General features: G+C 42.6%; 1 protein-coding gene across 1 annotated transcript; it reads left to right on the top strand.

Annotated features, from left to right (window-relative positions):
* The first annotated feature begins 10,538 nt into the window (after positions 1-10,538).
* MLNR (motilin receptor) lies at positions 10,539-26,381 on the top strand. Its single transcript, XM_075334558.1, has 2 exons — positions 10,539-11,325; positions 25,880-26,381. The coding sequence occupies exons 1-2, from the start codon at positions 10,539-10,541 to the stop codon at positions 26,191-26,193; spliced, it is 1,101 nt and encodes a 366-aa protein (XP_075190673.1). The 3' UTR covers positions 26,194-26,381.
* Positions 26,382-27,005: the final 624 nt, after the last annotated feature.

Raw genomic sequence — 27,005 nt, forward strand, 5'->3', positions numbered from 1 at the left:
TGTACCGGAGCCAGGTGTTGTGGATGGCCCCTGGGACCCAGCTGACAGTCCCCGTTGGGACCCTACGGCAAGTCTCCGTCGGGACCCTACAGTTTTGTTTGTGGTAGCCCGTTGGCTACGAAGCACTGTTGTCCCCATAGGGACTTTCTGCAACCGTTGCGTAAGGAACTGCTTACGGACAAGCCCGAGAACTTGCAGGGCAAACACAAACTTGTGGGATGTAAATATTTGGCTTAAACCGTTACCGCCTCCGGAGAGGCAGATTTGGTGGATGGGCTTGGAGGAAAGGGATGGCCCAGGCCCGCCACTACCGTAACGAGTGGCGATCCTCCGGGGGTTCAGGGGTCCCCATGGACGCGGGTCCCCTGAAAGAGACCGTACCCGCTCGGGCAACTTGGTTCTGGACTGGGGGCAAGGGGTGCTGCCCACTTCTTAGGGGCAGCATCAGGGCCAGGTTGTTTGGGTGGGAGAAGAGCGGAAGCCGTACCGTTTAATAAACATATACCGTTAGTAACGTTTAAGAATGTGCCTCCCGTTATGGGAAGTTTGACAAAGAATGCTTGTGTTTTTAAATGTTGTTTTTTACTCTTTTGCAGTTAACAAAAATAAAACCGGTGATGGACGGGTAGCCCGCGGACGGTCTGCATTTTACTAAGGGGGAATGTGGCGCCCTGGACAAGCCAGGACGTCACAGGTACTGCAACAACACACCCCACACCCCAGCTAGGCACATCAAAGTTAGACAAAAATTCTTGTTGCCTCCCTCCAGGGGCTGATGTCCACACCAGGGGGTGGAGCCAGGCGGTTGGCCCCACCCACCGAGGAGTTCACGGTCCTGGAGGCGGGAAAAGGAAGTCAGAGTAGTGGAGAGTAGTTTTGAGAGTTGAAGAGTGAAGTGGTAGTGGAGCAGACTGACCGTGTCCGGGTGCATGGCCCGGGCACATACAGCAAGGTTGGCAGACGGTGGTGACCGTCTGCAGGAGGGGCTGATTGACGTGAACCGTAAGGACCGGTGACGGGCGGTAGCCTGCCGGTACCGGATCGGGGAGCGAAGAGAAGCCAGCACCATTCGGCAGGGCCTACGGACCCCGACCAGGCTTGGAGTCGCCGTAAAACCGGTCAAATTAGTTAGCGAAGGGAACCTCCGGGGTTTCCCAGCAGTCAAGACCCGATTGAAGGCAACCGCTCAAACCGTGAAGGGAAATACAGTCACTGCCAAGGCTACAGTTCCCAGGGCCAGAGCCTGCGGGCAAAAGGGGCTCCCTCAGCATCCATCCAAGCTGGGGAGCGGGTTACCGGTGGGAAGCCATCAGAACCGAGAACATAACACAGGTGCAGGGAAAGGCAGTCACCGCCAACCTACCGGGAGAAGAACCACCGCAGCCGTCTGTGGGACCCGTCCATCCAGCCGTTTGTTTTACCGGAGACTTTGCATTCATCATTGGCTGAGTGAGTACCACCGTGCCGTGCGGCACCGCGCTGCCCCCGCGACCCTGCACCTCACCAGGCCCCGTAACCCACCTGCCACTCCTCCCTCACCGGGCCCCGAGACAACCAACCCCCCTACCCATGGAGGGGAAAAACAACATCTAAGCTGCTCCCTGTCATCGCTCCCGGGATCCCCGTCCAGAGCAGCGGTGGTGTCACAACCTCACCACACGTGGGTGGCGTCACGGACAATAAATCCCCAAAACCATTCCCTTTTTCACTCACGGGCGAGGAGCGCCGCTCGAGTCCCCGGATCCGGCCCACCGCTCGAGCCACCGAGCAGCAGCAGTGCCGGACCCGAGCGTGGTGAACGCAGTGTCCCCTCCCCGCCCGCGACAACTATACAAACAGTATTTAACACCTTACACAGGGAATGCTGCAACCTCCTCCAATCGTTGGGGGGACAGCAGCGCGACCTCAGGGCCGCCCTTTCACTCAAAGGGTGCTGCGACCTCCTCTGGTCGGTTAGGGAACAGCAGTAATGATGACTGGACCTCTTCTCCCTCCCTGGCGGAGGGTGCTGCGACCTCTTCCGGTCTTTGGGGGAACAGCAGCGCAACCTCATGGCCTCCCTTTCTCTCAAAGGGTGCTGCAACCTCCTCCGGTCAAGCAAGGAGCAGCTTTGGGGACGAGCTTTCATTAGCCTGGCAGGACGGTGATTCCCTCTCCAGCGGAGAGGGTGCTGTGACTGCTTCTGGTTGGGATGGCAGCTTGCGGCCCATACACTTGGCAAACAGGTCAGCCCAGGGCAAAGGCTTCAATTCTCCCTCTGGCTGAGGGGGCCCACTATGCCCACTTCAGATTGGGGCGCAGGTGCTGGTTCCCCAGTCAGCGACTGGGACGCTGTGACCACCTCTGGGCAGGCAACTGAGACAGGAGGCGTCGCGGCCTGGTCTGGTCTGGCCAGGACAGGAGGCGTTGCGGCCTGGTCTGGTCTGGCCGGGACAGGAGGCGTTGCGGCCTGGTCTGGTCTGGCCGGGACAGGAGGCATTGCGGCCTAGTCTGGTCTGGCCGGGACAGGAGGCGTTGCGGCCTGGTCTGGCCGGGACAGGAGGCGTCGCACCGGACATCGCACCGAACATCTCACCAGACGTCGCATTGGGCATCGCACCAGACATCGCATCAGGCATCGCACCAGGCATCGCATCAGGCATTGCACCAGCATCTGATGACAATGCGGTGGGGTCAGCACACCAGGTGGAACAGGGGCAGTTGTAGACTCACTCAGATCCGTGCTTGAGACATCCCGCAGCATGGTCACCACTGCCGACTTCGACTCCAGTTGAGCGTGGGAGGTGCCTCCATGCGGGCCTCGCTGCACTGACATCCGCAGGTTTCTAATTGCCATAATCATCATTTTCTTCCAAGCGGCTATCTCTCGCCTGCTCTTCCATACCGTCGGCAATTCTTCCCACTTCTGCCTCCAACTCTTCTGCGGTCATGAGCCTGGTCCAACCCCGCTCTCCCTGGTCACCTCCTGCAGACGCCATCTTCTCTCTGTCGTTGCTCATCAGGTTCTGGTCACGCTGCAGTCTTAGTTTCGTTTCTTTAAGGAATAACGTTTGGAACTCCATTATATGTCTGAACTGGGTGCAAAAAACCTAAAAAACATCACTATGGGGAGATAAGGTATGCACACCAGTGACTATGGAAGGGGAATACATGGAATAGCAGAAACTGCTGTGTGAATACTGACATGAAAAATTCAATAGCTATTTGTAAGAATGAAATGTGAAAAATAGAACCTGCATTACTGCCATGAATATATGAATAAAGAGAAATTTAGCTACTGAATTGATCAATGCAGAAGAGCCCCAACACTACGCCAAAGTATTTCTCTACGTTGGGGTCCCTAGCTTGTGTGTGTCCTCTCATGCAGTTAAAAAACTTACCGTGTATGGGACGCTGAGACCCAGGCTATATATACGATGTGGATTGGCAATAGGTGTGTGTGGGGAGGGTTCACAAACGAAAAACTACTAACATTAAGGAATAACGTTTGGAACTCCATTCTATGTCTGAACTGGGTGCAAAAAACCTAAAAAACATCACTATGGGGAGATAAGGTATGCACACCAGTGACTATGGAAGGGGAATACATGGAATAGCAGAAACTGCTGTGTGAATACTGACATGAAAAATTCAATAGCTATTTGTAAGAATGAAATGTGAAAAATAGAACCTGCATTACTGCCATGAATATATGAATAAAGAGAAATTTAGCTACTGAATTGATCAATGCAGAAGAGCCCCAACACTACGCCAAAGTATTTCTCTACGTTGGGGTCCCTAGCTTGTGTGTGTCCTCTCATGCAGTTAAAAAACTTACCGTGTATGGGACGCTGAGACCCAGGCTATATATACGATGTGGATTGGCAATAGGTGTGTGTGGGGAGGGTTCACAAACGAAAAACTACTAACATTAAGGAATAACGTTTGGAACTCCATTCTATGTCTGAACTGGGTGCAAAAAACCTAAAAAACATCACTATGGGGAGATAAGGTATGCACACCAGTGACTATGGAAGGGGAATACATGGAATAGCAGAAACTGCTGTGTGAATACTGACATGAAAAATTCAATAGCTATTTGTAAGAATGAAATGTGAAAAATAGAACCTGCATTACTGCCATGAATATATGAATAAAGAGAAATTTAGCTACTGAATTGATCAATGCAGAAGAGCCCCAACACTACGCCAAAGTATTTCTCTACGTTGGGGTCCCTAGCTTGTGTGTGTCCTCTCATGCAGTTAAAAAACTTACCGTGTATGGGACGCTGAGACCCAGGCTATATATACGATGTGGATTGGCAATAGGTGTGTGTGGGGAGGGTTCACAAACGAAAAACTACTAACATTAAGGAATAACGTTTGGAACTCCATTCTATGTCTGAACTGGGTGCAAAAAACCTAAAAAACATCACTATGGGGAGATAAGGTATGCACACCAGTGACTATGGAAGGGGAATACATGGAATAGCAGAAACTGCTGTGTGAATACTGACATGAAAAATTCAATAGCTATTTGTAAGAATGAAATGTGAAAAATAGAACCTGCATTACTGCCATGAATATATGAATAAAGAGAAATTTAGCTACTGAATTGATCAATGCAGAAGAGCCCCAACACTACGCCAAAGTATTTCTCTACGTTGGGGTCCCTAGCTTGTGTGTGTCCTCTCATGCAGTTAAAAAACTTACCGTGTATGGGACGCTGAGACCCAGGCTATATATACGATGTGGATTGGCAATAGGTGTGTGTGGGGAGGGTTCACAAACGAAAAACTACTAACATTAAGGAATAACGTTTGGAACTCCATTCTATGTCTGAACTGGGTGCAAAAAACCTAAAAAACATCACTATGGGGAGATAAGGTATGCACACCAGTGACTATGGAAGGGGAATACATGGAATAGCAGAAACTGCTGTGTGAATACTGACATGAAAAATTCAATAGCTATTTGTAAGAATGAAATGTGAAAAATAGAACCTGCATTACTGCCATGAATATATGAATAAAGAGAAATTTAGCTACTGAATTGATCAATGCAGAAGAGCCCCAACACTACGCCAAAGTATTTCTCTACGTTGGGGTCCCTAGCTTGTGTGTGTCCTCTCATGCAGTTAAAAAACTTACCGTGTATGGGACGCTGAGACCCAGGCTATATATACGATGTGGATTGGCAATAGGTGTGTGTGGGGAGGGTTCACAAACGAAAAACTACTAACATTAAGGAATAACGTTTGGAACTCCATTCTATGTCTGAACTGGGTGCAAAAAACCTAAAAAACATCACTATGGGGAGATAAGGTATGCACACCAGTGACTATGGAAGGGGAATACATGGAATAGCAGAAACTGCTGTGTGAATACTGACATGAAAAATTCAATAGCTATTTGTAAGAATGAAATGTGAAAAATAGAACCTGCATTACTGCCATGAATATATGAATAAAGAGAAATTTAGCTACTGAATTGATCAATGCAGAAGAGCCCCAACACTACGCCAAAGTATTTCTCTACGTTGGGGTCCCTAGCTTGTGTGTGTCCTCTCATGCAGTTAAAAAACTTACCGTGTATGGGACGCTGAGACCCAGGCTATATATACGATGTGGATTGGCAATAGGTGTGTGTGGGGAGGGTTCACAAACGAAAAACTACTAACATTAAGGAATAACGTTTGGAACTCCATTCTATGTCTGAACTGGGTGCAAAAAACCTAAAAAACATCACTATGGGGAGATAAGGTATGCACACCAGTGACTATGGAAGGGGAATACATGGAATAGCAGAAACTGCTGTGTGAATACTGACATGAAAAATTCAATAGCTATTTGTAAGAATGAAATGTGAAAAATAGAACCTGCATTACTGCCATGAATATATGAATAAAGAGAAATTTAGCTACTGAATTGATCAATGCAGAAGAGCCCCAACACTACGCCAAAGTATTTCTCTACGTTGGGGTCCCTAGCTTGTGTGTGTCCTCTCATGCAGTTAAAAAACTTACCGTGTATGGGACGCTGAGACCCAGGCTATATATACGATGTGGATTGGCAATAGGTGTGTGTGGGGAGGGTTCACAAACGAAAAACTACTAACATTAAGGAATAACGTTTGGAACTCCATTCTATGTCTGAACTGGGTGCAAAAAACCTAAAAAACATCACTATGGGGAGATAAGGTATGCACACCAGTGACTATGGAAGGGGAATACATGGAATAGCAGAAACTGCTGTGTGAATACTGACATGAAAAATTCAATAGCTATTTGTAAGAATGAAATGTGAAAAATAGAACCTGCATTACTGCCATGAATATATGAATAAAGAGAAATTTAGCTACTGAATTGATCAATGCAGAAGAGCCCCAACACTACGCCAAAGTATTTCTCTACGTTGGGGTCCCTAGCTTGTGTGTGTCCTCTCATGCAGTTAAAAAACTTACCGTGTATGGGACGCTGAGACCCAGGCTATATATACGATGTGGATTGGCAATAGGTGTGTGTGGGGAGGGTTCACAAACGAAAAACTACTAACATTAAGGAATAACGTTTGGAACTCCATTCTATGTCTGAACTGGGTGCAAAAAACCTAAAAAACATCACTATGGGGAGATAAGGTATGCACACCAGTGACTATGGAAGGGGAATACATGGAATAGCAGAAACTGCTGTGTGAATACTGACATGAAAAATTCAATAGCTATTTGTAAGAATGAAATGTGAAAAATAGAACCTGCATTACTGCCATGAATATATGAATAAAGAGAAATTTAGCTACTGAATTGATCAATGCAGAAGAGCCCCAACACTACGCCAAAGTATTTCTCTACGTTGGGGTCCCTAGCTTGTGTGTGTCCTCTCATGCAGTTAAAAAACTTACCGTGTATGGGACGCTGAGACCCAGGCTATTGAATTTTTCATGTCAGTATTCACACAGCAGTTTCTGCTATTCCATGTATTCCCCTTCCATAGTCACTGGTGTGCATACCTTATCTCCCAATAGTGATGTTTTTTAGGTTTTTTGCACCCAGTTCAGACATAGAATGGAGTTCCAAACGTTATTCCTTAATGTTAGTAGTTTTTCGTTTGTGAACCCTCCCCACACACACCTATTGCCAATCCACATCGTATATATAGCCTGGGTCTCAGCGTCCCATACACGGTAAGTTTTTTAACTGCATGAGAGGACACACACAAGCTAGGGACCCCAACGTAGAGAAATACTTTGGCGTAGTGTTGGGGCTCTTCTGCATTGATCAATTCAGTAGCTAAATTTCTCTTTATTCATATATTCATGGCAGTAATGCAGGTTCTATTTTTCACATTTCATTCTTACAAATAGCTATTGAATTTTTCATGTCAGTATTCACACAGCAGTTTCTGCTATTCCATGTATTCCCCTTCCATAGTCACTGGTGTGCATACCTTATCTCCCCATAGTGATGTTTTTTTAGGTTTTTTGCACCCAGTTCAGACATAGAATGGAGTTCCAAACGTTATTCCTTAATGTTAGTAGTTTTTCGTTTGTGAACCCTCCCCACACACACCTATTGCCAATCCACATCGTATATATAGCCTGGGTCTCAGCGTCCCATACACGGTAAGTTTTTTAACTGCATGAGAGGACACACACAAGCTAGGGACCCCAACGTAGAGAAATACTTTGGCGTAGTGTTGGGGCTCTTCTGCATTGATCAATTCAGTAGCTAAATTTCTCTTTATTCATATATTCATGGCAGTAATGCAGGTTCTATTTTTCACATTTCATTCTTACAAATAGCTATTGAATTTTTCATGTCAGTATTCACACAGCAGTTTCTGCTATTCCATGTATTCCCCTTCCATAGTCACTGGTGTGCATACCTTATCTCCCCATAGTGATGTTTTTTAGGTTTTTTGCACCCAGTTCAGACATAGAATGGAGTTCCAAACGTTATTCCTTAATGTTAGTAGTTTTTCGTTTGTGAACCCTCCCCACACACACCTATTGCCAATCCACATCGTATATATAGCCTGGGTCTCAGCGTCCCATACACGGTAAGTTTTTTAACTGCATGAGAGGACACACACAAGCTAGGGACCCCAACGTAGAGAAATACTTTGGCGTAGTGTTGGGGCTCTTCTGCATTGATCAATTCAGTAGCTAAATTTCTCTTTATTCATATATTCATGGCAGTAATGCAGGTTCTATTTTTCACATTTCATTCTTACAAATAGCTATTGAATTTTTCATGTCAGTATTCACACAGCAGTTTCTGCTATTCCATGTATTCCCCTTCCATAGTCACTGGTGTGCATACCTTATCTCCCCATAGTGATGTTTTTTAGGTTTTTTGCACCCAGTTCAGACATAGAATGGAGTTCCAAACGTTATTCCTTAATGTTAGTAGTTTTTCGTTTGTGAACCCTCCCCACACACACCTATTGCCAATCCACATCGTATATATAGCCTGGGTCTCAGCGTCCCATACACGGTAACTTTTTTAACTGCATGAGAGGACACACACAAGCTAGGGACCCCAACGTAGAGAAATACTTTGGCGTAGTGTTGGGGCTCTTCTGCATTGATCAATTCAGTAGCTAAATTTCTCTTTATTCATATATTCATGGCAGTAATGCAGGTTCTATTTTTCACATTTCATTCTTACAAATAGCTATTGAATTTTTCATGTCAGTATTCAGACAGCAGTTTCTGCTATTCCATGTATTCCCCTTCCATAGTCACTGGTGTGCATACCTTATCTCCCCATAGTGATGTTTTTTAGGTTTTTTGCACCCAGTTCAGACATAGAATGGAGTTCCAAACGTTATTCCTTAATGGTAGTAGTTTTTCGTTTGTGAACCCTCCCCACACACACCTATTGCCAATCCACATCGTATATATAGCCTGGGTCTCAGCGTCCCATACACGGTAAGTTTTTTAACTGCAAGAGAGGACACACACAAGCTAGGGACCCCAACGTAGAGAAATACTTTGGCGTAGTGTTGGGGCTCTTCTGCATTGATCAATTCAGTAGCTAAATTTCTCTTTATTCATATATTCATGGCAGTAATGCAGGTTCTATTTTTCACATTTCATTCTTACAAATAGCTATTGAATTTTTCATGTCAGTATTCACACAGCAGTTTCTGCTATTCCATGTATTCCCCTTCCATAGTCACTGGTGTGCATACCTTATCTCCCCTTAGTTTCGTTTCTGGCTGTTCTCCTCCCTTTGGACTGGGACATCCCCGCAGTCCGGAGACAGATCCGCCCCCTTCTTCTCTGATCACTTCGCTAGAGCGCTCCCTCCAGGATGGGGCAGCCACACCTCTTTGTGGGCGGGCTGTAGCTTCTTAAATCGCGCGTTTTTAACAGCAACAAAATGGTGGCAGTTCAAATTTTTCCATCGGACCGCTGAGGCGCACTGACACCTGTCTAAACAGGTCTAGTCCCCGATCCTGTTCGTGACGCCAGAAAGATGTGTGTCGCCCACCTGCAGCGGTCGCCCCAGGGACTCCACTCCACCCTCGGGACGCTACAGGGTCTCCACTCCTTGGTATTTCTGGCAACAGGTATGTCAGGTTTATTTATATAGGAGTCGTGATGCCACTCACGGTTTTTCGGTCAGGGGTATGGGTGACCGCCACTGCAGATTTAATGAAATCAAAAATATAGGTACAAGATCCAGACAGGAAACTCCTGAAACCTGAAGACCAGACCAGTCCTGCTACATCTGTGGCCGGTAACGGCTCTGTTACAGGTGATTGATAGGGTTCTCCATATATACATATGAGAGAGAGACCTGTCAATCACCTAGAGGGGTGCTGAAAAGATTCCTGGCTAGATCTTCTTACAATTTATGCTCTGAAATGCCAGAGTGTTTCAAGGAAAAATATACCTGGCTGCACTCATGAAGTCAGGCTCTGACTCAAAGCCACAGGCAGCGTGAATCAGATAAGTGTCCCTTTAAACATATCCCCAGCAATGAAATGAAAGCAGGAGGCGTATACAATAAAGAAGTGATAAATCTCTGGGGAGGAGACGTTGTTGTTTCTGAAAACAGCAGTTATATGCAGCTCGTGTGCAGAGACACAACAGACTTCATCCTAACCCCATCTCCTAAGGACTGCATGATGCTTTGGAAGATTTTTTTTCCTTGGACAACTGAATACTTATTTCAAGGGTCCATGGCTAAATGAAGTGAGTGCATCTCTCTTCCTCGAAGAACAACCGGTTTACATTGATAAGTGCTGTCATTTTAGCAAGTCTTTCAGCAGTGCAGAGGATTTTATGCATCCTGTAGCTAACCGAAAACATTGAAGAACTGAAAAAGGGACTGATTATAGCAGAGCAGATATCATCACAGATAACAGAAGATGCTCATGGGTCACTAATGTCCCGTGATGAAGTCTACATTGCTGAATATTTAGAACTTGTAACTTTGAGCTTTTCCATTTTATATTTCAATGAGCCCTAAAGTTCTCGAGCATCATCGGTTTGAGCCTGCACGGTGAAGTTGGATCCGTGATACTCTAGGTAACTTTCTCTTGATTTCAATAATGCAGAACCATTCGATAAGAGGCAATGCGAGCATTAAAGTCACTGGTTATTATGACAACGAACTTCCACCATGCACGGAAAACTTGTGCTCCTTTTTTCCCATCCGAATACTCATCCCACTAACTATAATCTGTCTGGTCATAATGGTTGCTGGGCTCTTTGGGAACACCATTACTATCCTTATAATCAAAAGATATAAAGAAATGAACACAACCACAAACTTCTACTTATCCAGCATGGCTGTGTCCGACATGATAATTCTCCTCTGCTTGCCTTTTGACTTGTATCGTCTTTGGAGGTCTATACCTTGGATCTTTGGAGGATTTCTTTGTAAATTTTTGTACCTTATTAGTGAGGGTTGTACATACTCCACTATTCTGCATATCACAGCTTTGAGCATTGAGAGATATCTAGCTATATGTTTCCCTCTTAAAGCCAAAGTCTTCATTACCAAGAGAAGGGTGAAATTGGTCATTGTTCTTCTATGGGTCATTGCATTGTTGTCGGCTGCCCCTTTTTACAGCCTGTTTGAGACTGTACAAATTTACAACTACACTGCTTCCTCCAAAATTAGTTGGGAATGTAAATTCACAGAGCACGCCACGGAGTCTGGACTCCTTAATGTCATGATGTGGGTAACAACTGTCTATTTTTTCTTTCCTATGTTATGTCTGACTGTTCTCTATGGCTTTATTGGTAAGAAACTGTGGAAAAGCAAAAATACTCTTCGTGGTCCAAATGCAGCAAATCGAGAAAAGTGCCACAAACAAACAGTCAAAATTCTAGGTAAGTGTACAACATTACACTATTTCTATGATAGACTGTTAGAGCTCATGCAGATAACAGTTTTTCGCCTACATGTTTTTCATGGATAAAATTTGTACCTATTATAATCCTTTTGGACCTCTTTACATGTTTTTTTGTTTTTTAGAGATGAGTTGACCTGTGGAAGTTCAGGTCAGCTGGCTCATCCAGACTTTATCTAAAGTTCGGTTTGGGACCCGGACTTGACCTGAACCCCAATGGAAGTCACAAATTGGGCAGTTCGGGTCTCCACTCACATGTAGCCAACCCTAAACAGAAAACTTCTGGGGTAGGGTGGATATGGTTTTTTTGTTTGCTGCACACACTACATCCGATCATGCTGTTGTTACCCCCAGTGGGAGCCGTTCAAACACTGCAAGAGACTCTCATTGAGCTGAGCTTCGAGCGTACCCAAGCACAGAAATGCTCGCATGAATGGTTTGCCTACGTAAAGCACTCTAACCCGAACTTTTTTTTTGTAAAGTCTGTTTGGTACGAACACCAAACCTCGGGTTCCCGTATCTCTATTTACAACCTGTGTTTAAATATTTTTGTAATCCGATTTGTGTGTGATCCATCAGCACAAAATAGTCTAAATTAAGTAAGTGAAGTAAGCAAAATAGACAAAAAATAAATTTATGGGATAAAATAAATAAAAATTGCTAAGTACATATGTATTCCCCCGCTTTTGCCATGAAGCGCTAAATTCTGGTGCAGGCAATTACCTTCATAAGTCACATGCTTAGTGAAAGGAAGTCCACCTGTGTGTAACCTAAGTGTCACTTGGTCTGTCAGTCTATACACACATTTAGGCCCCCTTCACATGTCAGTAATTCCGGAACATATGATGTCCATTTTCATACATATCGAAGATACAGACATATGCAGACCCATTAAAATTAATGGGTCTGCGCACACATCAGTGTTTTCTCATGGACGTGTGTCTGTGTGATGCACATACGTGTCCGTGTGTTCCGCATGGAGACAAGTCCGTGATTCTCCAGCAGCAATGATGTCACACAGACCACACACTGATGTGATCCGTGTAACATCAGTGTGACACGTACCAGAGAAAACAGGTGTCTTTGAAATAAAATTATTTTCTATACTCACCTGTCCCCAGCACTGTTCTTTTGGGTGCTGCTGTTCCTTGCTTCCAGACCCGATCATTATGCTTATGGATATTCACTGCACCGCAGACCTAGAAACAGCAGCAGTGTCGGAGACATAAGCACCAGGGAAAGCATCGTTGAGGACAGGTGACTAAAAAGTTCCTGCTCTCCATGTGCCATCATGAATAGCACACGGTGAACAGGTGAACACTAGTGTGCCAAAATTACGGCATATGGATGTGCCATATGCACCTTCAACACGGCTGTGCAAAACACAAACATTTTTCATGGACATGTGTACGGGGCCTTACTGAAAGGCTTCAAGATTCTGCAACACCATTAAATAAGAGGCACCACAAATCAAATAACACCATGAAAACTAAAGAGATCTCCAAACAAGTCAGAGACAAAGTTGTTGAGCAGTACAAGTCAGGGTTGGGTTCTTAAAAAATATCCCAATCTATGTTTCATGGTGCCAAACAACAGAAACGGTCCTCCGGTAGCCCCTTTTGGAAACTATACCCATCAAGAGGTGTGGTGAGCATTTTGAACCCATGGGTGCTTTCCAGAATTTTAAAACATTAAACCGTGAAAATTAAAAAAACAAAACATTTCGACCCAAAACGTTGCTTTAACTCCTCTTACTTCCTTCAGACGCGCATAGGAGGTCACAGCATAGCAGCCCAATAGAGAACACTGGCTACAAGGCTCATGTGGCATGATAGTTTCACACTAACCTTGGGAAACCTGGGGCCGACATCACTAGCACGGCTCCGTTTCAGCAGGTATTTGGTGGTTTTATTTTACATTGAAGGTTCTATTATTTAAGAAGGAGTTGCCCCAGTAGTGGAAAACTGCTCTACCCTGTCACGATAGAGCCATTTTTTGTTTTCATGCTTTAGTTTTTCCTCCCCTTCCTCAAACTGCCAGAACTTTATTTTCCTGTCAACACAACTGTATGAGGACTTGTAGGACTTACGGTTTTGATAAAAAATTAAATAAATAACACTCCGGCACTTTGTAAAAAAGGAAAAGCAACCATATGACTTAGAATTAAAAAAAAAAAATATTTGTTATATCTTAATTTCCTTAATGTTTATTTCCTTAATGTTTTCTTAGAAAAGTTGTTTTAACAGTCGAGGAATGTTAGTCAGATACAAATAAACGTTTCGGCTTATGAGGCCTTCATCAGCATTGACTATCAAATGAAAACAAGAAAATAAAATTAGAATCTCTACATGAAGAAATCCATACATTTAAAAGCATATGATTATACATGTCACAAGCAGTGCAATCCAAAAGGAGGAAGCACTCCCTCTAGTAATCAGAATGAACTAATACATAAATAACAATGATTGATTACCTAAAATGAAAAGACTGACTTATGTACTAAACACAGTGAAATCATCACCATATACCCTTTTTTTAGTACTTGGTTGGAACACATTTATTTTTGAAGTTCAATTAGTGTGTTTTTTTTGTTTTTTTTTTCTGTTATAAACAAATTAATACAGGTAGGACACTGAGTTTTTTATATGTATGCACATATGGAAAAAAAAACTACAAAAAACACTTATGAACACTAGAGTGAGTGCTTCCTCCTTTTGAATTGCACTACTTGTGACATGTATAATCATATGCTTTTCATGTATGGATTTCTTAATGTATAGATTCTAATTTCATTTTCTTGTTTTCATCAATGATGATGAAGGCATCATAAGCTGAAACGTTTTTGTATCTGACTAAAATTCCTTCACTGTTAAACTTTTCTAAGAAAACATTAAGGAAATAAAGATATAACAATTTTTTTTTCTAAGTTCTAAATCATATGGTTGCTTTTCCTTTTTTTACAAACTGCCTGAGTCTTATTTGTACTCCTGTGCACGGCTCCAGTGAGTCTATAAACGGTGAGCCAGGTCATAAACTTTTCAGATTGTGGTTTTGATAGATGCCATTCATTTTCCCATATGCTGAACTGATAAATGGGGAAAGAAAAAAGAAGCCATGGGGGGAAATGTGGAGGAATGGGGGAAAAACCTGAAGTCCATCATTGTTTTGGGGTCTTGTTCTTTACAGTGTTTATTGTGTGGCAAAAACATATTGCTGATGCTAATGTGAGCATCATCTGTGATCTACCGTAAATGTGCTACCATTGGCCTGCAGTGTCTTTGAACTTGTCTTACCAATTGCAAAATGAGCTGCCAGCAGTGGATCTAGATAACCTGCCTAAGTGCATTAAGCTTGGCAAAACAGTCCTCAGACAACCATTAATAACGATATCGATTCTGTGACTTTGAGAACTCAAATACTTTTTCTATATGATATGAAGTACCAGTCAAATGTTTGGACACCTGTCCATGCACTGGTTTTCCTAGTTCTTTATGCACATTGCACATTAAGTCTGAAGGCAGCAAAACCACAAATGGACACATGTAAACAAGGAGTAAAATTATTATGCAACCAATAAGAATGTGTATTAAACCTTCTAGTACTCAGAGTACCCCCCTTTTACTCTGATGATAGCTGTACACACCCTTAGAATTCTCTCAAGCAGCTTCATCAGGCAGTGACTCTAGAATAGTCTCCAATGAACAAGTATGTCTTGTTAAGAATTCATTTGTGGAATCAACTTCAGAAATTGTTTGCGACCATCAGGCTTGTTTTGCAAAGGCTGTGCTGGAACACAGCTCTAGTTTTTCTGGCCAAGCAACATAAGGACTGGATATTAGATTGGTGGAAATCTGTACAGTGGTTTCATCAGTCAAAATTGGAAATTGTTGGTAGCAATCACCAAATTTTTCTGAGATGCAAAAAAAGTTGAGCAGACGGCTGTTAAGCTTGTGTGGTTCCCAGCATGACGCATGGAGTAGGAGGGGTGATGTTGTGGGTGCACTGTGTAGGTGACACTGTTGGTGAGTTTATTCCCAATTTAAGGCACACTTACCCATCATGGCAAACATAGCATTCAGCAACAACATGTCATCCCATCTGGTTTGCACTTAGTGTGACCATCTTTTGGGTTGCAGCAGGAAAATGATCCAAAACACACCTCCAGGGTATATAAATGCTACTTACCAAGAAATAGAGTTATGGAGTGCTGCGTCTTACAACTTCGCCTCCATAATCACCTGACTTCTTCCCAATTCAGATGGTTTGGGATGAGATAAACTGCAAAGTCAAGGCAAAGCAGGCATCAAGTGATAAGCACCTCTGGGTGCTCCTTCAAGGCTGTTGGAAAACTATTCCAGGTGACTATCTGATGAAGCTACTTAAGAGGTTATCAAGGGTGTATAAAGCTGTCAGAGTAAGGTAAGAGTCACACTTAGGACAGGGATTTCAATGCAATGCTCGGACTGGCCAGCGGCTCTCCCACCTAAACCATGGCAGGTGCACAGAAATATATTCTGCCATGCTGGGGTTGGGAGAGCCACTGGCCAGTCCGAGCATTGCATTGCGATTCCAGTCCGAGTTATAAGGCTGTGGGACTCTTCCCTAAAAGGGGGGAACTTTGAGAAATCTAAGTAGTAGTATTAGTAGTAAAGCATAAACACTTCATATCACCATAACCATAGAGAGCAAAGTTATCAGATAATTTTTACTGTAAAGTGAATGTCGTAAAAAACAAACACAAAACATCAGTGTATTTAATTTAATGAAAAAAACCCAAAAAAAGCCAGCTCAACTCAAAAATGGCATGTACTATAAGATGTGCCTTGCACTACAAATTCCAAAGTGTACTATTATAAATTTGAGATTTTTGGCAAAAAATTGCAATTTCTTGAGCTACCCCGCCACGTCACGGCAAATCTTTTTGGGGCAGTCCTACTCTAACATATTTTGTATTTAAAATGTGCCATACGGCCTCACATATGAAGAAGTAGAACTGTTTATAGCATCACTTACCTGGTGCTTTTCAATCTCGTACCCATGACTGAATCATGGTTGTGAGCCAAGCAAATTAAATAACTTGTCGACAGGGCTTGATGGCTGAATGTAAACAGCCACCAATTGCCAAAATCAAGACAGGTGGAAACACTAAATTGAGGTGCACGGCATTTAATTTAATTCCACTCCTCTTGGAATGTGCTTTCTTTCTTTCTTTCTTTCTTTCTTTCTTTCTTTCTTTCTTTCTTTCTTTCTTTCTTTCTTTCTTTCTTATTATGTGGTAAAAAGAATGGTGTCTTTCAAAACCACAACTTGTGGCAGAAAACCCCTCTCATATATTATATTAAATGATTTATTGATTACAGATGCTGTTTTGCTTGTATCCCATTTATGTTACTCCCTTGTAAATGCTGGAGTATATCTGAGCTCTGCATGCCAACATAATAATTGCTATCTTTCATTGACTACTTTCTCTGTTAGTGACACCTACATTTTTTATTGATATTCATAAATCTGTTTTTGAAGAAAAAATCAATAGTTGTACATCTTGGAAGACACAAAGGAGAAAAAAAATTAAAATAGTTGTGTCTCTAAGTACTTAAAGGGGTTGTCTGGGCATCAGATATTGATGACCTATACTTGGGATGCCTCATTAATATTGATGGATGTCAACTCTACCGATCAGCTTAGAGCCATTTCCCACATCCGGCATTTCGCTGGATTACCAGATCCGTCACACTGCAGTATAGTGTAATACAGTACAATGGAATCGCGGCAACATCTGGTCACATGCTGACATGTGACCGAAGCATGTGACCGGAGTTTGCCGCGATGTCATTGTAGAGTATTAACACTGTACTGGAGTGTGCCGGATCCGGTAATCTGGCGAAATGCCGGATGTGTGAAACGGCCCTTAATTATCTCTGCCAGAGACTGGATACAAATATTGGCAGGACCTGAACAGTGCTGCTCTGTTCAACATGTAGCATCCGCTGCTAAAACCTTCAGATCAACTCCTGTTTGACTGAACAGCAATTGATCTGCAGTGCCGTAAAGGTTTTAGGTGCCAACATGGAGGGATCTTGCACATTACCCCGCTGTAGATGTGAACATTTAGCTTAAGTTTACAATTTGCTGACTGTTTAGTTGTGGAAATTTCTGAAACTGCTCAATTCATGTGAGACAACCGAATGTAGATGAATGGAATTGATTTTCAATTGTAATGAACACTGCAGATTTTATTACATTAGTTTCTCCAATTAAAAATCAGTTCTATTCACCTGAATGGAAATGTTTCAGATGAATGGTGAGTTTTGCAAAATTTTCTGCATACAAATCTGCAGGACATACAGCAATGCATGAATTTATATTACATTTAAAGAATCTGCAACAAAATTCCAATTACAAAACGTATTCCAAACATGTGAATGGGGTTTCCGCAGTCCATGTTCAGACGCAACATAACGTGTTGGGTTGACTTTGACACAATACAGCTAATCTTTTTATAGACTTCTTGTATATAAATAATGCAGAAATCCAAGTGTAACCTCAGCTTGTTACTGCATATCCTGAATTACATACGTATCTGTGTAATGACAGAAAGAGTTGACCTGACAATGATACTATCCAGCCAAAAACTGCAGCGCCATGTAGACCCCGCTTTTCTTACATTCATTGTTGGTTGTATGATTTGGTCACACAACAGCTGTTTCACCCGTTTCCTCAACCTGTAAATTTTTTTTATAAAAAACAAAAAAAAAAACAACACAAACCACTTCACTGCCAGGAGATTTTCTGTTTTTTGGGTTTTTTTTTTCTTCCAAGAGCCATAACTTTTGAACTATTCCAGCCATATAGCCATATGAGGGCATTTTTTTTTTTCCATTTGCGGCACGATTTGTACTTTTGAATGACACCATTGAAATTGAAAAAAAGTGCAATTCCACAATTGTTTTTCAGGTGTTTTATTTACCATGTTCAATATATGGTAGGAGCTGACCTGGGAATATGATTCCCCAGGTCAGTACAAGTATGTAGATACCAAATATAAATATACATTATATAATATATATATATATATATATATATATATATATATATATATATAGTGTATATACTGTATATATAGTAAAAAAAAAAAAGGCTTTTGTCACCATTTTACGAGACTCGTAACATACTTATTTTTCAGGATCTGGGGTTGTGTGAGGGCTTATATTTTGCCCCCTAAGCTGACGTTTTTATTAATACCATTTTGGTAAAAACAATGTTTCATTGCCTTTTATTGCATTTTACTGCAATGTTGCTGCAACCCAAAAAAAATAATTCTGGAGTTTCAACACATTTTCTTGTTACACCGTTTACTGATCAGATGAATTTATTTTATATTTTGATATATCGGATAAATATTTTTTTTTTAATTTTTTTTAATTTATTCTAACATTTTGCTGTATTTAATTGTCCCCTTAGAAAAGTTAAAACTGTGATCCTCTGTGCTATAAAGAGCAATGCTGAAGCACTGCTCTGTATAGAAAAAAATCACGATCACCTATCAACGCCGACGTTCACAGGAGAATCGTAATAACAGGCCCGGTGGTCGTCAGCAGACCCCTGACTGTCATGACAACCTATTTGGCGCCCCTCAATCATGTGACAGGCGCGCCAATGGGCAGAATCAATGACGTCCTTCTGTTTTAAATGCTGCAGTTAGTAATTGACAGTGGCATTTATCTGGTTAACAGCCGCAGGTGCATCTTGGAAATCAGCCATCAAGTGAGGGGAAAGATGCGGGCTCAGCGTGTGAGCCTGCATCAAAGAAAGAGACAGGGCCGATAACTTAAATATACGCCATCGGTCTTGAAGGGGTTAAATGCTCTTCTAAATCAATAAGAAAAAAAATGTTTTATTAAACAAAAAGCTCCTCCAAAATTTCCATTTCCACTTGAAAACACATGGCCCTGGATTAATTAAATCAATCTCACATAAATTTGGCTGTAAATTACTTTGAAAAGTCACTAAATTATTGTGCAACTTGTGCACAAAATTTGCAACTCTTGACGTTTTCACATCATTTTCTCCTACCTATTACAAAATGTTTCACGCTGGGGCAGAATGCGGGCACGGTAAAAGCGTGATGCCACAACTCACCTAATTCATGATAAGCTGTGGTGTTTCTTATGCTAGAAATGTTACTTTATTTGGAAAAAAACTAAGGCACACGCCACACATCAGAGTCTCTTACTTCATTAAGCCCTTTACGATAAAGGACGTACTCGTACAATACAGCTACTAAGGACGTACTGGTACGTCCTTGGTTGCCTATGTCTAGTTACCACAGGCTCGTGGATGGCTGTGGCGGGGATCGTGCTATTCCCCTGCTGCCATCGGCGACCCCGTGACATGATCACTAGGCACCAATGTGTTATCATGGTAGCGCGAGGTCAGCTGATGAGAGTAGACAGAGCGCTGACACTCACAGGAAAGTAGCATGTAAGCTGATCAGAGCGATGCTGTCCTGATCAGCAGAAATGCACTGGAGATTGGACTGTGCAGTGCTAAAATTCGTCTAGGGTGGGTAGTAAAATAAATTAAAAAAATGTAAAAAAAAAAATAAAATAAATGTTGAAATCACCCCCTTTGAAAATAAAAATTAAAAAATATAGACCTATTTAGTATTGGCATGTTCAGAAATGCCTGATCTATCAGAATATAAAATCAATTGATCTGATCGGTACATGGGGTGGCGAGAAAAAAATTCCAAATGCCAAAATTACGTTTTTTGGTCGCAGCAATTTTTTTTTTTAAATTGCAACAACAGGCGATAAAAATATCACATCTACCTAAAAATGGCATAATTAAAAATGTCAGCTCAAGACGCAAAAAATAAGCCATCACTGAGCCCCAGATAAAAAAAAAATGAGAACACTATGGGTCTCAGAAAAAGGCAACAAAAGCGGAATTCTTTTTTGGGACAAAATTCTGAATTTTTTTTCACCCCTTAGATAAACGGAAACATACATGTTTGGTATCTACGAATTCGTACCGACCTGAGGCATCATACTAACACATCAGTTTTACCATATAGTGAACACGGTGAATAAAAGAGGCCAAAAACAATTGTGCAATTGCACTTCTTTTGCAATTTCACCGTGCTTGGAATTTGTTTCCCATTTTCCAGTACAATATAGGGTAAAACTAATGATTTCATTCAAAAGTATAACTTGTCCCATAAAAAAACAAGCCTCTATTGATGGAAAAATATAAAAGTTATGGGTCTTGGAAGAAAGGGAGGGAAAAACGAAAATGAAAAACGGAAAATCCCTTGGGTGTGAAGCGGTTAAGAGGCATGGTCCTCTTAATGAATCTGGAGCATCTTACTCCAACAAACCATTCATCAAAACAGTCATCGCTGAACTTGATGAATTGGAACATGGTTCTTGAATGCCTCAAAAACCTCCGTCAATTTTACATGTATGAATTTGCAAACTTTCACCGCATTTTCACGATCAGGTGGTAAATGACGTTTCATGATCAGGTGGTAAATGATATTAGAAATTAGTTTGTCCACTTATTCATGTATAGTCTATTACTCAGCAGTTCAGATAATGGGCGTGATAAATATAAGTAAAGAAAACAGTCCAGGAAAGGAAAAGACTGCACACTCCATATATGCCAAACGATCTTCTTTATTCACAAAGGCACAAAGGTGCAGGATAAAAAGCAGGCGAGGAGCTAGGTGCAGGCTCCTGACAAGGACGACGGTCGTTTCGCAGCTGATTACGCTTTGACTGGTCCACAACAAATATAAGTAAAGTCATGCCAATAGATTGCTGTTATACTGGATTTTATATATATATATATATATATATATATATATATATATATATATATATATATATATATATATACTTTGTATATTACCAAGTATTATCTACTGTGCTGAATTTAGAACACTATGATTAATTCCTAGAGACATGACTTGTACTTTCTGTAAAACTGGATGCAACTGGTGGCGAATGGAGATGAACAAACCCAATTGTGTTTGGTGTTCGTAGCAAACACACTTGAAGAAACTTTTTCTATTTCTCATGTGTCTATGATCTTCTTTTTAAAAGAATTAAAGGGAACATGTCACCACTTTTTTGGCGTATAAGCTGCGGCCACCACCACCGGGCTCTTATATACAGCATTCTAACATGCTGTATATAAGAGCCCAGGCTGCTGTGAGAACATAAAAAACACTTTATAATACTTACCTAACTGTCGCTGCGGTGGGTGCCTCCGTTGTCCGGTGCCGGCGCCGCCTCTTTTGGCCATCTTTGTTCTCCTTCTCTAGCCGCGGTGCATGACGCGTCCGACGTCATCCACACTCGCCAGCATTCAGGTCCTGAGCAGGCGCACTTTGATCTGCCCTGAGCAGGGCAGATCAAAGTATTGTAGTGCGCTTGCGCAGGACTGGCGAGTGTGTATGACATAGACACGTCATCCACACAGGCTTCAGAAAGAGGACGAAGATGGCCGAAAGAGGAGGCGCCAGCACCGGAGAACGGTGACGCCCATATGGCCAACCGCGCGACCGTTAGGTAAGTATTATAAAGTGTTTGTTATGTTCTCACAGTGGCCTGGGCTCTTATATACAGCATGTTTGAATGCTGTATATAAGAGCCTGGTGGTGGTGGCCGCAGCTTATACGCCAAAAAAGTGGTGACAGGATCCCTTTAAATAAAAGTTCTATATTATTTGGCCTTTAGTTTAGGGGTTTAGTTGCCTTTTTGGCAAATTGTGAATTAATGTAGAAAGTACTGACTTTACAAAAAAATAGAATTCAGATTTGGAGATCGGGTGCTTTACGTATACCGACCACTCGCGCGTACATCACCGTGCTCGGGGACGCTTGGTGCTCAGTCCTGTGTGAGCCACTTGCAGTGTTTGAATGACTCGCACGGGGGGCAACAACAGCACTAACGGATGTAGTGTGTACCCAAAAAAATATGTAAAACCCGATACACTCGCCTCCAGAAGTATTCTATTTATGGCTGGATACATGTGGGTGGAAACCCAAACTGCCTAATTAGTGACTTCCATTGAGGTTCAGGTCACATTCTAGTCCCAAACCGATCTTAGTTTAAAGTTCGACTGAACCTGCCGAACCGAACTTACATGGGTCCGCTCATCTCTAGTGGTGAAGTTATCTTTTATATTAGTGACCTGTTAGCTGCCATACACATGTAATATATGTCCTTAGACCCATCTCAAACATGAATGCTCCACCTAACTGAGCGTTCATATTTATTAACAAAGAGAAGAAAATAATCCCTCTTATCTACTGTAAAAACAAAAGGCTAAAGTATTTTCCTATGGGTTGAGCTCACCCCATTAACGAGCGCTGATGAATTATATACAAATTGATTTTACTAGGGTGATGAAAATTGTTAAAAACAGAACAATTGTTAATAAAAATCATTCTGTCCCCGTAGATTGCAATCGGCAGCACATCACAGATTTACATGAGGAGATATGCTGCCGCTAATGATAGGATATTTATGCCAACATAAAGGTTATCACCTGACAAACAAGCATTTGCTCCTTACTTTGGTGATGGCCGGCATGATTACACTGGCTTCTATTCGAGAATGCTCGTTCACCAATTGACGGCTTGATGATATCCTAAATGGTCGTCTCTCTCTTCCCCAACATCAGACATTGGGATAGTTGAAAGCCCTGATATGCAAAATGATGATCAGCCAAAAATTAGAGGCTGTAAAAAGGTAATTAAACTTGTTTGGATTTTTACACTGAACTATAGTCCAGTAACAGGCATTGAGGCTACATAACATTTTATAGGGAATTAATCCATGGGGGAAGTAGCTGCAGAATACATCTCTCTTGGATATGTCTGCCCTACACACTTCACTTACAATGGTCACAAATAAAACAGAAAGCCCTTTGACTTCATGACTGGTGTATAATGTTTTTTTTTTTACAATGTATATTCTTTATTATAATTTATAAAAATAATTTTAGATTTTAATGTTTACGTTCTGAAAATATATGCCTTTTTTTTCATATGGGTAGTGTGCGGAACTGTTTTTTTAAGGGACATTTCATATTCCAGTAGGTACTACTAATTTCCAGTAATCAACATTGCTTCCCATTGTGTTTTACATTGCCAGAATCAAGCTAATGAAGGTCATGGCTCACACTTCTTTAGAGGTGTAATTGGAGATTGAGATAAAATGGCGTTACTAATATGATTCAAACTGCAGCTTGTCCTAGTCACATGTTAGCACAGGCTGCAGACTTAAAGGGGAGGTTCACTACTTATTTTTCCAAGCCACATCGATATAATGTTGAGAAACAAGGCCTTTATCAAATACCTTATATTGTCAATAGTGTCTGTGAGCGGCGCTATTGTAGTCCACTCATCCCCATGAAGGGACCCCCGGGCTCCGTGACCTCTGATGTCTGGTGATGTTACAGCAACTTCCAGTTGATCTGACATTACTGAGGCCGGCTCCAGGCTACTGTGAGTGACTGGGCTGTGGGTTGTTTCACCGCTTGTCACAACCCAGCATCACTCCTGGTTTCGGCGCTCTGCAGTGGAGAGAGCATGGAGATGTTGAGCTGTAATGCTGGGCTGTGACGAGCGGTGAGACGCTGCCTACAATCCAGTTATTCAGGAAGACTGGGGCCAGCCACGATGAGGTCAGGCCAACTAAAAGTTGACATAACATCACCAGACATCAAAGGTCATGGAGACCAGGGGGTCATTTGAAGAGGATGAGCGGACCATAATAGTGCCACTCAGACACTATTGGCAACACAACGTATTTGAGAGAAGTCTTGTTTCTCAACATTATATCGATGTGGCTTGGAAAAATAAGTAGTGAACCACCTCTTTTAGACATACAGATCCCAAGAGAGACCTTTTTTTTTTTTAAACTCACAAGAGGTGACTCGCATACCTCAGTCAGCTGCAGGCTGTGATGTGTGAAAAAATATTGTAACCAATGTTGTGCATGACTAGGAGATTTTGGGGTGCTTCACACATAGCGAGATCGCTACTGAAATCACTGCTACGTCACGGTTTTTGTGACGCAGCAGTGACCTCATTAGCGATCTCGCTATGTGTGACACTGAGCAGTGATCTGGCCCCTGCTGTGAGATCGCTGCTCGTTACACACAGCCCTGGTTCGTTTTCTTCAAAGGCGCTCTCCCGCTGTGACGCACACATCGCTGTGTGTGACAGCGAGAGAGCGACGAAATGAAGCAAGCAGGGAGCAGGAGCCGGCATCTGGCAGCTGCGGAAAGCTGTAACCAAGATAAACATCGGGTAACCAAGGGAAGCCCTTTCCCTGGTTACCCGATACTTACCTTCGTTACCAGCCTCCGCCGCTCTCGCTGCCAGTGCCGGCTCCCTGCTCTCTGCACATGTAGCTGCAGTACACATCGGGTAATTAACCCGATGTGTACTGTAGCTAGGAGAGCAGGGAGCCAGCGCTAAGCAGTGTGTGCGGCTCCCTGCTCTCTGCACATGTAGCGACGTTATGATCGCTGCTGCGTCGCTGTGTTTGACAGCTAAGCAGCGATCATAACAGCGACTTACAAGGTCGCTGTTACGTCACAGAAAATGGTGACGTAACAGCGACGTCGTTGTCGCTGTCGCTATGTGTGAACCCAGCCTTTTGCTTCATTGACTTCCTCCATCTGTCTGATAGCTTTATAGCAGTGCAGGGATACGGACTGTGCCCAATGGGGTAGCAAATAATTGTTAAGGAGATTGAACCTGGAGATCCTGAATATAACACCCATTTTGATAAGAGACGAAGAGATATATTTCTTCACTTATGGGAGCCTGACAGAGGTATTTTTTGATACAGCTCTTGACAGTTGACACACAGGTCTTGGGAGCTATATGTCTGTAGTCTGCAGCCTATACAGACGCTTGAATAGTAGTGATGAGCCAACATGCATAACACAGCTCTATACTCAACCGAGCATCAGAGTGCTCGAGACGCTCAGTACTCGATCGGGTATTGTGCGGTTTCTCAATATTCTTGATTTCCTGTCCAGCTTATTCTCTCCATTTTTCCGTAAGCTCCCAACATGAAAGGCTGGGGAAGAGAGAGATCTCGTTCTCGGCCATCCTGTTAGGGGCTTCCAAAAAATACTTTCATTTCCCATTGACTTTCTTTATGCTCGTTCCGCAAGTAGATTCTGTACGAGTGTCCGACCTGCTCAATTCAAGTAACAATCACTCAAGCATTTTAGTGCTCGCTCATCACTAGTGACTAGGATAGGCTGCAGTTTGAATCATACAAGGGATGCCATTATATCTAATTCTTGGAAAACTCCCTTAATAAGTCACAGATACACACACAGACTCTTGGCTCGTGAGAGAGACAATAGAGCTGTTCTATACTGAGCAAGTGGAGACCTAGGGGCTCATATACTGCTCTTACTTGGGGACTTTATGCTCACATGTGGCTTTTAATGAGTCATTGGTTATACTGTTGACCTGTATTCTCCTTTTTGTTTTGAAGCTGTGGTCGTACTTTCTTTCATAATCTGCTGGCTGCCATTTCACATTGGAAGAATCATCTTCGCAAACACCAATGACTACCAGACATTGAAAATTTCCCAGTATTTCAACATAGTTGCAATGCAGCTATTTTACCTGAGCGCCTCCATCAACCCGCTCCTCTACAACTTCATTTCAAAGAAATACAGGACTGCAGCCTACAAGCTTCTCCGACTTGGAACTTCAGATGAACGGGCATACAATGTCATCAAGGATGAAACAGGAGGTCACACGGAGACTACATGTATTCAGAATGAATATATCACGCATATCTAAAGGTGTTTGGGCAGACATGGAATCTGTATCGGCAGAGTCATAACTTACATATAGATTTTATGCTCAGAGGGGCTGTCCACCACATGTTATTAGATTAAAAATGATCCAATAGTGGTCTTCAAATTAAAAAAACAAAAACACATTCACCAACTGGATCTTTACAGCTCCTCTGTAATGTTGCTTGTGTCTCCTGCTGGTCTCTTGGTTTCTTCATCTGGGAGGGGCAAAAGGTGAATTAAGTAGCAAATCAGCTGCCATTGATTGTCTGCAGTGGTCGATTTCCATTCAAGTAGCAAAAAAGAGCTCTTCCATCAGAAGAGGAGGATAGGAGACTGACAGGGGAGACTAACAGTAGTGCGGAGGAGTGTACTGGTGAGTTTTATTTTTTTCTTTTTCATTTTTGAACCAACATGAGCCCATTTTTAACTCTCTAATGTACTGGACAAGCCCTTTAATATGTAAAGAAAGTACTGTTGAAAAAATCTTTCTTATGTAACAATTGAAATATATCTGTTCTTATCCAGGAATTCACTGCCACTATTATGTTCTTGAGGGCTCGGTTCCACTTGCGCATAGCATCCGATGCCAGAGCAATGGAACGATAGTCACATGACCCTCGGCTGCGAGCGTCAGCCGAGGGTCATGTGACTGTGATCCTATCTTGCGGTTGGATCACAGCTGCAGAGGAGGGGGGGAGCACTTTCTCCCTCTCCTCTGGTCCCTGTCTCTGTGTACATCACACTGTGGTCAGATGACATGCACGTGCAGTGCGATCTTTCACACGCACCCATAGGCTTGTATGGGTGTATGTG

Source organism: Anomaloglossus baeobatrachus, chromosome 2, assembly GCF_048569485.1.
Source record: "Anomaloglossus baeobatrachus isolate aAnoBae1 chromosome 2, aAnoBae1.hap1, whole genome shotgun sequence".
In the NCBI taxonomy this organism is placed as follows: domain Eukaryota; kingdom Metazoa; phylum Chordata; class Amphibia; order Anura; family Aromobatidae; genus Anomaloglossus; species Anomaloglossus baeobatrachus.